The 15,637-nt window shown below is 48.9% G+C and overlaps 3 protein-coding genes across 7 annotated transcripts; 2 read left to right on the top strand and 1 right to left on the bottom strand.

Moving 5' to 3' along the window:
* Positions 1–195: 195 nt before the first annotated feature.
* On the top strand, positions 196–7,890 carry zmiz2 (zinc finger, MIZ-type containing 2). 4 transcript variants are annotated; one of them, XM_058056890.1, is made up of 19 exons: positions 196–563; positions 2,075–2,158; positions 2,461–2,578; positions 2,881–3,086; positions 3,262–3,418; positions 3,499–3,711; positions 4,122–4,319; positions 4,387–4,470; positions 4,549–4,726; positions 4,788–4,929; positions 5,001–5,211; positions 5,278–5,383; positions 5,447–5,604; positions 5,683–5,750; positions 5,823–5,891; positions 5,958–6,199; positions 6,381–6,496; positions 6,818–7,012; positions 7,080–7,890. In XM_058056890.1, the coding sequence occupies exons 2-19, from the start codon at positions 2,109–2,111 to the stop codon at positions 7,185–7,187; spliced, it is 2,619 nt and encodes an 872-aa protein (XP_057912873.1). In that variant the 5' UTR covers positions 196–563; positions 2,075–2,108; the 3' UTR covers positions 7,188–7,890. The 4 variants fall into 4 exon arrangements, with proteins under 4 accessions (XP_057912873.1, XP_057912875.1, XP_057912874.1 ...); XM_058056892.1 differs by lacking the exon at positions 196–563 and adding an exon at positions 660–680; XM_058056891.1 differs by lacking the exon at positions 196–563 and adding an exon at positions 711–840.
* Positions 7,891–8,001: 111 nt separating this feature from the next.
* On the top strand, positions 8,002–10,353 carry LOC131107152 (peptidyl-prolyl cis-trans isomerase-like). 2 transcript variants are annotated; one of them, XM_058056895.1, is made up of 5 exons: positions 8,002–8,177; positions 8,338–8,372; positions 8,455–8,576; positions 9,014–9,186; positions 9,258–10,353. In XM_058056895.1, exons 1-5 carry the CDS (start codon positions 8,146–8,148, stop codon positions 9,391–9,393), a joined length of 498 nt encoding a protein of 165 aa, XP_057912878.1. In that variant the 5' UTR covers positions 8,002–8,145; the 3' UTR covers positions 9,394–10,353. The 2 variants fall into 2 exon arrangements, with proteins under 2 accessions (XP_057912878.1, XP_057912877.1); XM_058056894.1 differs by having other exon boundaries at positions 8,007–8,177; positions 8,338–8,368; positions 8,488–8,576; positions 9,258–9,877.
* LOC131107151 (dual specificity protein phosphatase 26) lies at positions 9,419–15,237 on the bottom strand. The gene is made up of 4 exons (XM_058056893.1): positions 15,021–15,237; positions 14,481–14,664; positions 12,117–12,328; positions 9,419–10,605 (listed from the first exon to the last, which is right to left on the bottom strand). Exons 2-4 carry the CDS (start codon positions 14,657–14,659, stop codon positions 10,394–10,396), a joined length of 603 nt encoding a protein of 200 aa, XP_057912876.1. The 5' UTR covers positions 14,660–14,664; positions 15,021–15,237; the 3' UTR covers positions 9,419–10,393.
* Positions 15,238–15,637: the final 400 nt, after the last annotated feature.

The following is a 15,637-nucleotide window of genomic DNA, read 5'->3' as shown; positions in this document are numbered from 1 at the left end:
ACCAACAAATGCTTCCTTTATTATTTTTATATATTTTTTAAATCACCTCAGCGTAATGGCGATAACACGCACGCCACACGCACGCATCCTACCTGATGGCGTCCCACTGACGTCACCGTCACGTGACTCACCCGTGTTCCCTCCCCGCTGTATGACTCTCGAGGGGAGGGGCGGGGACTGTGTGGTGACGTCACGAATACATGTAGGCTGTCATTGTGCAATGGACGCCTCGGCTCAGTGAGCTTCTCCATGTCCTCAACAAGCTAACTCGTTGAATTAGCTTGACTAAACATGGCACGGCCCGGAAGTGTGGAGCGGATTTAAAGTTAAAAGGGTGCCTGGCTCCTCCGTGCGGACACAATGAGCGCCAACGAGAGAAAGCGGCTAGTGAAAGTTGACAGCTAGTCGCTGTTAGCGAGTTAGCACACTGCGACAGCACCTCGCTAGCTAGCTGGGGATGCTAAACTAAGCTAAGCTAAAATAAGCTAAGCTAAGCTAAGGCTCGCTTGCCGAGGCGACTGGATTGGAGCTCCGCGTGGACGCGGACGCACGCGCACGGACAGGTAAGCTCCGTGGGAATGTCTCGCGAGCACGCCACAGCAGCTCCTGTCGCGAGCACGCACTCAAATAGCAATCGCGGTCGCGAGGACGCACGCGCGGCGGCGGCGGCAAGCAGGCAGGTAGGTAGGCGGGTGCTCGTGGCTTGCTTTTGCTTACGCGGAGGGGCCGGGCCGCGTGCACACGCCGCTCGGCGCTTTGTTCTGTTGTTGGCGGGAAAGGGAGCAGGTGCGTGCGCGTCGATGCTGACGGCGGCCGCTGCGCGTGCACACGTCGACACAGGTAACGCTCTCACGCACGTTTTCATTCTAGAACGGGTCGGCGTGGTCTAGTTCGCGTCCAGCAGCTTTGTTGTTGTGTGCGCGAGTACGCGCCAGCGGCACCTGTAGAACATTCCGTGATTCTCCTAGGACGTTCCTCATGTTCCTTTGTGTGGACCATCAAGGCTTTTTCACGCTATGCTGTCCGTACCTGGCGTCCTTGCCTACCTGTAATCCTACCTGATGTCCTTCCTGTCTCGTGTCCTAGCAAGTGCCTCGTGTCCTAGTGTTGACATGTTGCCATCTTGGCGAGTCAATAAATCACGTTGAATATCTTTATTTGCATCTATTAGTCTCCGCTGGCTAGTTTGATGTTGAGTTCTCATGTTTGAGTGTGAACGCTGTCGCTCCCTGCTGGTGAGGAGAGATATTACATTGCTTGTCCACTTGAAGTCAGTGTTGGAGTTGACGTAGGAAGTACGGATGCTGAAGTAGGTTTACACATTATGGAAGTTCAATCCTCTACTCCCATAAGATAAGAGACGGATACATGTAGTTTTATCCATTATTAGAGGAATGTGAATATGAAAATAATTTGTGGTATTATAGTATTGTATTATATGTATTTTGTGACTGTATCTTAATAAGCACCTACTATTGTGACTTTTGTGTGCATTCACTGAATAGGAAAGGTCAGAGGTGTTTCTTAATGGAATATTTGCATCAGTAAACTTCAGTAAGTGCACTGTGTGTACTGTGTATATATGTATATTTATATGTGTGTGTACATGTTACATGCTGTTCCACCTACTTAAACACAACACAGCAATGTTTACCTCCTCCTCCTTCTGTTCACGATGTGTTACGCCTCAAGTTAGCACCGCCCCTTCCGCTCCGTAGCCAAGATGGTGTGTGTGTGTGTGTGTGGGGGGGGGGGGGGGGGGGTGCTAAGTGTGCAACGCTGCACACTCGCAATGTTGAGCGTTTTGAGTGTACTGACAGTGTACTGCATTTCATTAGGCATCTCAGTGTGAACGCAGGCGGGACCCTTTGGTCATGTGACATGAACAGGACATTAGCAGGAGCAGGAGTTCCTATTGTAATCAACAAGCTAAATTTAGCCCCCTCACCCCCACCCCAGGGAGGTTTGGGAAGTGAGCGCTCGTCATGTCCGCACACATGAGAGCGCCGTGCGCACGTTGGCGGCCGCCATGGTGACCGTGACAGCGTGAGTGAGCTGCTTCTTTGTCTTTCAGGGGGGGGCTCCCCGAGCAGCCCCATGTCCCCCCGATGAAACCTCTCAACTCCATGAAACGAGCCCTGCCTTCCAGGCCACAAAGGTACACACACACACACACACACAGATGCTAATAACCATGAATATTCGGCAATCAGAAGTTTCAAAGTAGCCAGCTAGCCGGTGGATGTAGCTTAGCATTCGGTTGTTCAGTGACGCTAGTCAGACGGAGTCTTCCAAGGTGTCCATCTTGTCAGCAGGAAGCACGCGACCTTCATCTGCCCTCCTAATGAACGTCTAATTGCCCTTGATCTCTAATGAGGACGTAGAGTCGCTGTTTGCGGCCATTAGAGCTGGTGTGAAGCGTCTCACGATAACGCTGCCCTCCCGGTTTCCCTTCCGCAGCGGTGACGGCACCTTCCTCAATGAGCCAGTCTCCTGGCAACCAGGAACCAATCAGCACGCAGGATCTCTCTCTGTGGTAACCACCGTGTGGGGCGTGACCAATCCCACGCACAGTCAGGTAACGTGTGAGACACGCATGACACCTGCTCCGAAGCATGCCGCTATTCTGCTATTCTGCAGAATAGCATTTGCAACTGAAGTACAGTCGTTGCTATTACACACTTGTAACGACAGAGGGCAGCAGAGTGTCCCTGAAGTATGAACATGGTGGAAATACATGCTTTTCATTCCATCGGATTTCATTACAATTATTTAAATTTTAAAGTAATTTCAACGTGTATATTTCAATAATTGTATGTAGTAGATGCCAATGTCCAGACACCTCGTATAAATGTCCGCCTCTACTGGCTGCTGTTGCAGGTCATAGGAGCACCCATGGGTCCCGGCGAGAGCACGGGCGGTCACATGATGCCGGGCGGTGGCCCCGGTATGGCGGGTGCCATGGGTGCCCAGTTCATGGGCCAGCAGGCGTACGGCGACGCCATGTCAAAAGGCTACGGCCAGCCTGTCATGTACGGAGGACGCCCCAACACGGCATACAACACCCCGTCGGCGTACGGCGGCAGGTATGTGATGTCGTCACGTTGTCATGTGATTCCACAAGCGAAGACACGATGTCTCAGCGCAGAGGCCATGGCGAGGAAGGCGGAGCTAGAAACATGAATATTATTGATGTTTCACTGGTCGCTAAAGCGAGTGCAGCTCCATCTGGATCACAGAGTCTTCTTCACCCCCCCTTAGTTACTCTGGCAACGGCGGTGGCCTGGGGGTCCGACCTCCCTCAGACTTCACGACTGCAGCTGCTGCCGCTGTTGCCGCCGCCACAGCGACAGCCACGGCCACGGCAACGGTTGCAGCCATCCAAGAGAAGCAGAACCAGGAGCTGAGCTACAGTCAGGTAACAATGGCCACTAGAGGACAGCGTTCAGTCACATGACCTTCCTCCTTTTGGAACCTTTCTCTTCCTGTTCTTGACAGATGGGCGGAGCCTCGTACAGCACCCAGTTCCTGTCTCATTCAGGCCCTCGCGGCCCCCCTGGGATGAACCCAGGCGGGCTGATCCCTACCAGGCCCGGACCACAGCCGCCCCCCAGTGGGGGCTTGTACCCCCCTCACCCTGGCCCGACACAGAAGATGCATGGAGGATATCCTGGTGCACCGCAAGGCCTCAAACGCACCTTCCACTCTGAGGTCAGGCATGTCTTGACCCTAAATGACCTCTGACCTTTGTGCACCTCAGGCCTCACTAGACATATTCTATATTATGAAATGGCAATGTATTATTTATACAAGTACCATTTTTTTTCATATGCACAATATGCTCCGGGTACTCCGCCCCCCACCCCCCACCCCCCACCCCCCATTCCAAAAACATGTTAGCTTCATTGGCCCCTCCAAATTGTCCATAGGTATGAATGCGGGTGGGAATGGTTGTTTGTCTATATGTGCCCTGGGATTGGCTGGCCACCAGTCCAGGGCTGGGATAGGCTTCAGCACCCCCACCCTAGTGAGGATAAGCGGTATAAAGCTATTATATATATGTTATATATATATATGTATTTTATATGATGACCTAAATACCATAGTAATTGTCCACACAGCACTTTGCTCCCGGCGGGATGTCGTCGTACCCTCAGCAACCTCTGCAGTACCCCCCCGGCCCACAGCAGCGATGTGCCCCCTCCCCCTCCTACCCCCCCAGCCGCATGCCGCCTATGAGCCAGTACGGGTCCGGCTCGCACAACCCGGGTCAGTTCCCGACCGGGGCCGGCCAGCCCACTCCCCCCCAGTATTACAAGGTGAGTGGATGTGAGGCCACGCCTCTCTGATGGCTGACTGCTAATGCCTTCTATTTGTGTTGGTCAGTCGGAAGCGTTTAACGGGCAGAGCAGCATGCCCCCTGGAGGCCCTGGAGCATACAACGCCTTCACGCAGGCAGCGGCCAGTGGGGTAAGGCGCGTCGTCATGACGACTGTCACATTCTCACGTTCAGTGTTTAGAAACGTCTGCTTCTGCTCCTCCTCTCAGCCGGGGCGGGGCGGAGGGATGCCCGTATATCCCAGCTCGCCCATGGGCGGGAACCCCACGCCTCCCATGACTCCTGGGACGTCCATGCCGCCCTATCTGTCCCCGGGCCAGGACACCAAACCCCCCTACCTGCCCCCGGACGTCAAAAGCAACATGGGCGGCCCTCAGCCCGCCCCAGGTGAGATGCCGCCAGACTGATGGTGCCGCAGAAGAAGAATTGACCTTTGCTCCTCGTCAAGGTAACCCCAGTGATGACCTTCGCCTGACCTTCCCAGTGCGGGATGGCGTGGTATTGGAGCCGTTTAGGCTGGAACACAACTTGGCCGTCAGTAACCACGCCTTCCAGCTCAAAGACTCTGTCTACAAAACGCTCATGATGAGGTGGGAGGAGCTTGTTCTTTTTCGCCATGACACCCTGCCAGAGCGCTGTGCTGTCCCCTCCCCGCCCGCAGGCCAGACCTGGAGCTGCAGTTCAAGTGTTACCACCACGAGGACCGCCAGATGAACACCAACTGGCCTGCCTCCGTGCAGGTGAGCGTCAACGCCACGCCGCTGTCCATCGAGCGAGGCGACAACAAGACCTCCCACAAGCCCCTGTACCTCAAACAAGTCTGCCAACCGGGACGCAACACGGTCCAGATCACCGTCACCGCCTGCTGCTGCGTGAGTTGTACCGCCACACCGCGGGCGGGGCGGAGGGGGTGTGGCTAACTGGTGTTTTCTTTGCAGTCGCACCTGTTTGTGTTGCAGCTGGTCCATCGACCCTCCGTCAGGTCGGTGCTGCAAGGCCTCATGAAGAAGCGGCTGCTGCCCGCCGAGCACTGCATCACCAAGAGTGAGACCTCACACTTCCACCGCACTCCTTGATTGACTGATGACTGTCGTATGTGTGTTTCAGTCAAGAGGAACTTCAGCAGCGGAACCATTCCCGGGACCCCCGGCTTAAACGGCGAGGACGGCGTGGAGCAAACGGCCATCAAAGTCTCCCTGAAATGTCCCATCACATTCCGGCGCATCCAGCTGCCCGCCAGAGGTCACGACTGCCGCCACATACAGGTGAGCCGCCGCGCCTGGCACAATGCAAGCCTGCCGATGCTGAGGTGCACGCTAACATCGTTGTCGTTGGCGTTGCAGTGTTTCGACTTGGAGTCGTACTTGCAGCTGAACTGCGAGCGAGGAACGTGGCGGTGTCCCGTCTGCAAGTAGGTGCCCCGCCCACCACGGCAAGACCCGGATGGCATGCGCGTGTACGATGTGTGCTGCTCTCGTTACAGTAAGACGGCTCTGCTGGAAGGCCTGGAAGTGGACCAGTACATGCTGGGGATTCTGGTCTACATCCAGAAGTAAGTCCGGGTGCCGCTGCACGACTCTCTTAGCTCCCCGCTGACCGCATGTCGTGTTCTCGTCAGTTCCGACTACGAGGAGATCACCATCGACCCCCTTTGTGGGTGGCGGCCGGTACCGGTCAAACCCGACCTGCACATCAAGGAGGAGCCTGACGGGCCGGCGCTGAAACGCTGCCGCACCGTCAGCCCGAGTCACATGGTGCTGCCCAACGTGATGGAGATGATTGCCGCCTTGGGGCCGCCGGCCTCGCCGTACCCGGGTGGACCAGCAGGCGGCAGGAGCAGTCCGGACTACAACAGACCTGGTAAGAGGATGGGGAGGTGTTACCGTGACGACACCTTTGGTTGAACGTGAACATGACATGTCAATCACGTGAGATGTTCAGGGTGGATTGGCTCCGCCCCTTCACAGGCATGTCCATAGAAGTTACATGATCCGTCCATTCATGCTCAGTGACCTGGAACTTCCTCTTGTTTACCCTGCAGGGAGTCGAGGCTTCGCCAGCCAATCGGGTTTCACTGAATTCCCAAACACTCCTGGGACGCCGACCCTTGGAGAGTATCCTCCTCCTGGACCGCCTCTGGCCTACCAGCCAGACCAGGTCAGAACCGCTTTTATGTAGACCATGATGATGATGTGCCCTCAGGACCAGCGAACATCAGGCAGGACGTCCTCCTTGACGCCTCAGTGGCCATCAAATAGCAGACGTTGCATAACTGTGTGTGTGTGGAGGACATTGCACGAGCATCAAACGCCTGGACTGTCTCCGCCTGCTGTCGTGTTAGCCCGGCTTAGAGCTTTTAATGAAGCGCACACACGTTGACTTGTTGCCACGTGCAGCTGCTCGCCAACTGTCGGATGCTGGCGGCGCCCTCAAGTGGATGCCGCCCATCACCCACGAACACCTTCCATGTCTCCGCAGGCCACCCATCCCGGCCGCATGGATCCCTCCCACAGTTCCCTGCTCGCCCAGCACGGCAACCAGAGCCTCAGCGAGGCTGGCAGCCCGCTGCCACAGAGGAGCGCCACCACCCACAATGCCCGCCTGCACGCTGAGGGCTCCTTTGGCCTGGGAGGCCCGGGAGCGGCCGGAGAAGCGGCGGACCATTCGCTAGATGTGAGTGCTCTTTGAACAACACAACTATCACACCAGCAACATTTTCACATGTTTGCGTGTCCTCCAGCTTCTGCCCGAGTTGACCAACCCCGACGAGCTGCTGTCCTACCTTGGCCCCCCCGACCTGCCCAGCAACAGCAGCGACGACCTGCTTTCGCTCTTTGAGAACAACTGATGACCCTTCACCTTGTCTGGCCTCGCCCACATCATGAAAGTGTGCACCGTGTCAGCCGCGCCAGCTTCTGGAAGCTTCCGGAAGACTGCACAGAAAACAAAACAAAAACATGTCATCCGTCGTGTTGAAACTCTCGTCTGGTTGGTTATTTGCTGAGTGCCATATTGAGGTCGTGTGGGCGGGGCCACCTGTACAATTAAACCACTGTGACACCTCCTGCATTCCCGTCAACCTGAAAGCTGTCTAGCGGTGGCCATGATGTGCACGTATGTTCATGTTGTCATTGGAGAACGTCCATGTTTGTTGTGCCGCCACGTGTTCATCCATCCATCCATCCGCGTCATTTGTCTGCATTGACTTTTTTCAAGAGCGTGCAAATGATTCCACTTTTTCTAAGAGAGGTCCAAAAAGAAAATGTTGAACAACACCATGTTTCATTTGGAAAATTACTATTTCACAGCAAATTTGCGCGAAAAAGGTGTTTTTAAAGATGTAAACTATTGCACATATTTTGTAACACATTTGAATTGCCATCGTTTTCTATTTATTTTGTAATCATAACGATCATTGTACCTACAGTTTCTTCATTTGCTGGAACTTAAAACAAGAATAAAAAAAAACACTTTATTTGAACGAACACGTTATGTTATGTTCCCTTCATTTGAACTGACACACATCACGGAACACCAGATGAATTAGGCGGTTACAACGTCATCAAGCGTAGCACCCAGCCCCCCCGCCCATGAGCCCGCCCAGTCTTCATTCTTATTGGTCAGTGTTGTCAAAAGACCTGGCTGCGATTGGCCGCCGCAGTCCGTGACGTCATACGAGGCCTTGCTATAAATACTCCCAAACAGAAGAAGTCGTCACAGATTCATCCACTTCCTATTTTAATAACAATAAACATCTGCGTCTGGAAAGATGGCAAAGCCAAAGGTTTTCTTTGACATCACCATTGATGGCGCTAGCGCGGGCAGGATCACTATGGAGGTAAAACTGCAGTCAGTTCTGTTTATTACGTTCACGACTGAAGTATACAGTGCATTGTATTATTTGAACGAAATAAAATGGATCATATTTGAAAACACGCGATGTCATAAACAATTTGAGAGATTTTGTGTTTGGTATGAATTATGTTTTTGTTTTGCAGCTTCGAGCAGACGCGGTGCCAAAGACTGCTGGTAGGTAAGCTTCCAGCTGACAGGAACAACCTTCCTCCGCTTGTCTTTCATTCATTCGTCCATTTTCTACCGCTTGTCCTCACGAGGGTCGCGGGGGTGTTTTTGTTTTGATTCGACAGAGAACTTCCGGGCTCTGTGTACGGGAGAGAAAGGTTTTGGCTACAAGGGCTCAACATTTCATCGCATCATTCCCCGTTTCATGTGTCAGGTATTGTCTTCTTTATTTGCATTTAGCTGCGTACTCATGGAGGGGCTGCATTGTAATCTTCATGACGCCATAACGCCGCAAAAGAGGTTGTGCCGGACGAGGAAGTCCAACATCCGGGGACTTTTTGAAGTCTGACGGCAAAAAAAAGTAGTCGCCATATTAGTACAGGCAAAACACGTTGTACTCTAACATAAGCTAGCTCGGCCGCCTCACCGAAGACTCGTCAAAAGTAACTTCACGTTTTCTACTAACAACATGATACATGCTAAAATAGCACGGATGGAATCTTAATGACATACGCATGGCATGAAATAAGGACAAATTATCTGCTATCTGCCCTGGCGCTGACCTAGTGGCTAAGATTAAATACACAACTCTTTGCGCTACTAGCATAGCAACAGAAGCAGGAAGTGAACTACACCTGTTGTTCGTCTCAGGGCGGAGACTTCACCAACCACGACGGGACGGGAGGTAAGTCCATTTACGGAGAAAAGTTCGCTGACGAGAACTTCCAGCTGAAGCATGGCGGAAAAGGGACGCTGTCCATGGCCAACGCCGGGCCGAACACCAACGGCTCGCAGTTTTTCATCTGCACGGCGCCCACTGACTGGTGAGACTCCCAGCCGCGATTAACACTAATCACCGGCACCAGCAGTGATGACGTCTGTCCCTCGTGCGCAGGCTCAACGGAAAGCACGTGGTGTTCGGGAGCGTGATTGACGGCTTGGACGTTCTGGACCTTGTCGAGAAGCAAGGAAACAAGAGCGGGACTCCCAAAGCCAATGTGGTCATCTCTGACTGCGGGGAGATCAAGTAGAACCTCGCTACCGTCATCTACCGCCCCCTGCTGGTACAGTCAAGTCATTAGCTCGGACCCCGATGCACGTCTTCGTCACCACCAGAGGTCACTGTTGCTGTCCCTTTTCAACAACAGAAAATATCTGGGAAAAATGTTCTCTTCCTCTACAAAAAAGTCCCTTGACTATCATCTTGTAACTTTAGAATTGTGATTAAGAACATTTATTTAAAGGACGCAGTTGTACGAATTATTCACAATAAAAACGTACAAACCAAAGTGTAAAAACAACTCAAAAATTAAGGCATCAACATCTCCATCAATCTCAAAGACAGTGATACAAAAATAATTTCTAACTCATTTGTTTTCAAAAATAAAATAAGGCAATGACTTGTAACTGAAAATATAAATTAACAGCCAATCACAGCACAGAACCACAAAGTTTTCTTTTTCTAGTTTCCAGTAAAAGTGTATAGAAATGTGCTAGAAAATGTGCTAATATGACTAATAAATACGTGTTGGTCCCAAAGTGGCTAGCTGACAAAAACAAGCCACACTTTACTCGAAACGTTTAGCTCAGGGCTGGACGTGACGTCAAAACAACATGCAAGCTCACTGTCTGCTAGCGTTTAGCATTTCCTCTCAATCAAAATAACAAATCGTCCATTTCAGACAGTTAGCTTGCCTTCATGCTACCTCGATGCTCGCTGGCTTGCTAGCTTCACTTGTTCACAAGTTAATGAAAGAAATGACACGGAATGCTTTTGTTTTCCACGACTAACACCGATGATACAGATCCATCTCTTTGTTTACATCCTGGCTAAGCAATTTAGCCTCTACGTTACAGTGTGAACGCCCTAAAATGTGATCGAGGTAATCGGAATATAAAACTGTTGTTTTCCCATTAGCATTAGCAGTTAGCCCTGACTGCACTCTGCAGCCTGTCATCATCCGGGCAGTTGGTAGCTGGTAGCGAGGGGCACCTGTGAGGCTCCACCTATCTCGGTTCCGCCGGGACGACTCAGCTCTGCGGCGCCGCCCCGCGACTCTCCCTCAGGATGCCGTCCAGGCCGTTGAGCTGGCGCAGGAAGCCGCGGTTGGGGGTGACGCCTCGGTGGTCCTTCACCGTCTTGATGGCCTCCACCAGCGTCAGGTTGTGTCGGATCATCAAGTAGGCCAGAACCAGTGTGGCAGAGCGGCTCACACCCACCGTGCAGTGGACCAGAACCTTGCCTGCAGGCGAAACCAACGTCGGTGCCGGGACTCAACCACTCTACGGTTCCTGCTACTCTTCCAGCGCTCCGTGATGAGGAAAGTATGAATGTGGTTTCCAAAAAACCACAACTTTTCACATAATTACCACTTAAAAAATTTTTTTTTCGATCTCTATGCTACTGAAATATTATTTAACATATTATTATATAATACATTATATGACAAATGGGTTATCGTAAAATGTAAACTTTGTTGTTATCTTAGTTGTGTACGCAATAATCCACTGCATTTTTGATGTCTGCTGTTTTGTCATTACGGCATACGATCCATTACGCTTCTGCCCTGGAGTCTAATTTATCTTTGTAAATGTCCCTTTTATTTATTCCTCTATTATAACTATCCCCCAAGCCAATTTTCCCAACACTTATTTTGTCGTTCATATTTCAACTTGATGCTACTAAAATGATGTCATCATTTTAGGAGTTTATTCTGCCAAAATCAGGATGTGGCGACTCCTTTTTATCTTATGACTATAACTTTTTTTTTCTTTCATTAAAAAATATTCTTACTATTTCAGGTCCTTTCTTCCTGCAGCTGTCAGACTGTACAACCAGCACTGCTCCCAATAGACTACGCCGTTATGTACATATGTGCAATACTTTCTTTTTATATTCAGTATAGTTATTCCAGACTCCATTCAATGTGCAATATCAAGCTCTAAGTGCAATATATTAAGTTCTAAGTGCAGTATTTTTTTATAATGCCTCATATTTAATTCACTAGCAAGATTTCATAGTGTATACTCTAGTCATATATCTCATCTCATATTTCATATTATCTTGCAAACTGTATTTGTATATAGAACTGGTTAAAATTGTTAATTTGTTAATACTTAGGTTGTTTATATTGTGTATTTTGTACTGCTTAACTGATTCTGTTCTCTGCTGCTGTGTAATGCAAATTTCCCCACTGAGGGACGAATAAAGGCATATCTTATCTTATCAACAACTAATTATGACTTTATTTCTGCAATATTTTATATACATGATTCCCATAATTTTATAAGGTTTTATAAGTTTTCCCACAGCCTCACCTTGACTTTTGATGTTTTGTTGCTCATATTACTGCAACAAAATGTCTTTTTTCTTCAAATTTTCTAATTATGCTACTAAAATGACCTTGTTTTTCCTCATTTTTTTCCACATTATTCTCCTAAAATGACAACTTTGTCCTTTCCTCGGTTTAAAAATTGCTGCTGTGCTTCTTCAGCAAATATCTAATTATGAATGATTATTCATATTTCATTTCCTGCTGCCATCCTCACAAAGACTTTTCACTTTCAGGAAAATAAGTAGTAGTTTAGAATACTTTCTACAGCTTGGCCTTGGAAACTTGCAGAAATAACGATGAGTACAATTAGTCCTCTGTCAGCGTTTAAACAGCCTTTCAAGATAAACTGGCCTTTCCTGAACTGTCTGTCATTACTGTGGCGTACACACACACACACACACACACACACACTCACTCACCTCCCCGGCTGAGAGCTTTGTGTATAAACTCGGAGGCAGGATAGAAGTTGACGCTCATGTCAAAGGCAGGCGAGTCGTGAGCTTCGATGCCGTGGTACGTGATGTCCATGCCCTTGTAGTACTCGGCCCCGCCACGCCACTTACTCTGAGCACAGTTCAGGATGTGTGTGATGCCCAACCTGGCCAGCTCGCGACGGTCTGACGCAATATCTCTGCACACACACACACACACACACACACACACACACACACACACACACACACACATATCAGCAGCGACATCTAGCAGAGGTGGAAAGAAGACTAAAATATTCTCCCTGCTTAGTCAGCATCACTACCACTAACACCAACTCTCTTCATGAAGAGAAGGCACAGATTTAAAAGTGCAAAAAAGCAATTACATGAACGTCTACACCAGGGGTCTCAAACTCAATTTACTTGGGGGTCACTGGAGCTAGGGTCTGGGTGAGACTGGGCCGCATCAGGTTTTCCCCCCCAAAAAAAAAAAAAAGAAATACGCATTTATTAAAAACAGAAAAATGAATAAACTTTGCTTTGGTTCCGATTTTCTACAAGAAAACCTCTGATAAAATATTCCACTGTTCTCAAATATCTTACTTTTTATTTTTCTACACAAAATAAGATGAAAAATAAATAAACAAATCAAGAATAAAGAAAATCAATCAATCAGTAATAAATAAATAAATATAATAATAATAATAAAACGGCAAAAATAAAAACTTAAGAAACCACATATAGTTGGTGGGTAGACAAATTATTTTTTTCAGATTATAATTAACAAAGCATTATTAGAGCCCTGTAGACATGACAAAACACAACTATAGTCACATTTATACTCTTTTTATTTACAACATATTGCGCAGGGTCTTGAGACACATGCTAACTCGCAAACTAGAGAGCTAGCGACCTAAACGGTGGCCTTCAAATTATTTCCTTTAAACTTAAATAGCCAAAAACTTACCACTTCCACACGGATAGGGAGGAAAACTATTAACTGTTATTTAACCTTTAAGATGAACATTAATCAAACGTAATAATTTTTTCTGGGTACATGATACCATACAGCATCCATATCAAACTTGCGCGGGCCGCACTAACATTAAACTTTCATATCAAGGCGGGGGCCTCAAACTAGTGTCCTGTGGGCCACATTTGGCCCGCGGGCCGCGTGTTTGAGACCCCTGGTCTACACACTATTTAGTACACACTGCTCATATTTCTACTATTTGACATCCCAACATCTTAATGTCAGAATAGCTTGGGCGATAGGGACCAAAACTCATATCCCGATATACTTAGGTATAATATCCGCATTCCATATTAATCACATATTTTTTTCATAAGCTGAATTTAGACCAAAGTCAATGCCAAATATGCGTGCAACGTTTTATTAAAATGTAAACAATCTTATAGAAAATATTATATTGTCTTTTCTAAATAAATATAGAAAAAGTTCAATCTAATGTTGAACTTTCAGTGCAATCGTGCTGGACTCACGGTAGTCTCTGTAGCCATGACGACAGACGGTAAACATGGTTGGTACCGTCTTTACCCAGCAACCTTTATACGTCTTTTTCGCTGTTCACCCCCACTATGCAGCCTCTCCTCCTCTGTATCTCCATGGGGATAGCCGATCATTGGGCGTAGCGAAGGGACGCGAAGGGATGCTAACAGTCGCTAACAGGCGCTCCTGTTATGGAGCAAGCGACAAGCTACGAATGTAACAAGATAAACATCCATAGCTGCACACTTGCTATGGCACCAAAACAATAAGGAAGTCATACAAAAACACCGCGAAACACTAAGAACGCTGCAGGAGACACGGAACTAACTAGCTAGTCCTAACTAGCTTGTACTCGGGCGGCGCCATCTTGAAACATGATATCTCCGCATCAAATCCAGTCTATATCCATAGGAATGATATGCTTGTTTTTATATCGTGAAGAACAGAGGTATGGCTATTATAAAAAAAATATCCATATATAGCCAAGCCTTATGTCAGAGTGAGATGTCTCAACATCTGTATATCCACCTGTCAGAGTGAGACATCTCATTAACATCTTTGCGTCCACAAGTCAGAGTCAGACATCCCAACATCTTTGTGTCAGAGTGAGATGTCTCAACAACTGTGTGCCCACCTCTCAGAATGGAATGTTCCAAAAACATATTTGTGCCCACGTGTCATAATAGTGAGATATCCCAACAAGATCTGAAATGTTTGTGCCCACAAGCCAGAGTGAGCATCTTTATGCCTACATGTGACAGTCCTGGCTGAGACATGAGAGTGAAGCATCAGCTGTTTGCTACTATCTGTGTGTGTGAGGTGGTTCTGTCAGAACTCACTGGTCTCCAACGTAAAGTCCAGGCCAGACCTCATCAGCGTGGTTGCAGGCCGTCTTGCCGCTACAAAGAAGTCTCTCCAACTCGGATACGGTCAACGTGGGGGAGATGCGCTCCGAGTCCTTGCGACTCGGGGATCTGGAGCTGCTCCGGGACCGGGAGAACCGGGACATGAACGCCATTTGGACTGGAACACAACGATATCCATCAACAATGCAACCTGTTTGTTTTGGACTGCACTTCCTATTTTCACCAGCAGGTGTCGTGATCTGCGGTCAGACCCACGACCGGGACCAGGACTCGAACTATTGGCTTGCTAAACATGCGGATACAATTTGCCTGAACCTGCGCGTGGTGTATTTAGCGGGAAAGTGTGGACCAGAACCACGTCCGGTATAGTTGCGGTCCAGTATGGTCCATCAGAAACACTGGTCCGCCTGTGAGCGCTCCTTGTGGTTCCGTTCAAGACATTACAGGCCAGAACAATTGGAACCTGTGGCGCGCCATGAACAATACGACAAAAGAGTGCGTGTGCGCGCTCACCTGCCTTAAGATTTGGCGCGCGTGTTGTTGATGGCGGGCTGCAGCGTGGCCTCGTGACTCATGGAGCCGCGCGTTGAAGCCTGAAGACGAGCGTCATCTTCATCCTCATCCTCATCACGCTTTAGCACAGCATGGCGCGCGTGCATGACCCTGCCTGACGTCACCAGGTCTGCTCTGCTGCCACCTGCCGGCCGATTAGGGGAACTTCCGGTCAAGCATCAGCAGTGTGCTATATGCAAATGCCTGAATGAAACAGAAAAACACACAAAATAATAACCCTAACTAAAAGTGACCTAGAATATGAAAATACATTTGTGGGGAAAACAAAGTATAATAAGGCGCAAAACGGCAGCGGTCTACTGCCCCCTGGTGGCGCAAATATTTGTTGTTATTTCATTCTCATTAGCACCCTTCTCATTGGAACACAAATGTTCACATCCTTAAAAAAAACAAAAAAGAGTAAAAAACAGTCAGAGTGAGACGTCCAGACAAAATATTTGTGCCCAGATGTCATGTTAATATATCCCAATGTACTAGTGAGACCTTCCAACATCTTTGTGTCAGAGTGAGACATGTCAATATCTGTGTGCCCACATGTCAGGGTGAGATATCCCAAC

Source organism: Doryrhamphus excisus, chromosome 19 (genome assembly GCF_030265055.1).
Source record: "Doryrhamphus excisus isolate RoL2022-K1 chromosome 19, RoL_Dexc_1.0, whole genome shotgun sequence".
NCBI lineage: Eukaryota > Metazoa > Chordata > Actinopteri > Syngnathiformes > Syngnathidae > Doryrhamphus > Doryrhamphus excisus.
The sequence above is the reverse complement of the archived record's forward strand: the minus strand, read 5'-3'. Positions and strand labels throughout refer to the sequence as shown.

Coding starts and splice junctions, on each gene's coding strand:
- LOC131107151 (XM_058056893.1), bottom strand. CDS start 14,659: ATGGCGTTCATGTCCCGGTTCTCCCGGTCCCGGAGCAGCTCCAGATCC. Junction 12,329..14,480: donor GGACTTTACGTTGGAGACCA/GTGAGTTCTGAC, acceptor GTGTGTGTGCAG/AGATATTGCGTCAGACCGTC. Junction 10,606..12,116: donor CAAAGCTCTCAGCCGGGGAG/GTGAGTGAGTGT, acceptor TTTCGCCTGCAG/GCAAGGTTCTGGTCCACTGC.
- zmiz2 (XM_058056889.1), top strand. CDS start 1,017: ATGCTGTCCGTACCTGGCGTCCTTGCCTACCT. Junction 3,419..3,498: donor AGGAGCTGAGCTACAGTCAG/GTAACAATGGCC, acceptor TGTTCTTGACAG/ATGGGCGGAGCCTCGTACAG. Junction 4,320..4,386: donor CTCCCCCCCAGTATTACAAG/GTGAGTGGATGT, acceptor TGTGTTGGTCAG/TCGGAAGCGTTTAACGGGCA.
- LOC131107152 (XM_058056895.1), top strand. CDS start 8,146: ATGGCGCTAGCGCGGGCAGGATCACTATGGAG. Junction 8,373..8,454: donor GTGCCAAAGACTGCTGGTAG/GTAAGCTTCCAG, acceptor TGTCCTCACGAG/GGTCGCGGGGGTGTTTTTGT. Junction 9,187..9,257: donor TGCACGGCGCCCACTGACTG/GTGAGACTCCCA, acceptor CCTCGTGCGCAG/GCTCAACGGAAAGCACGTGG.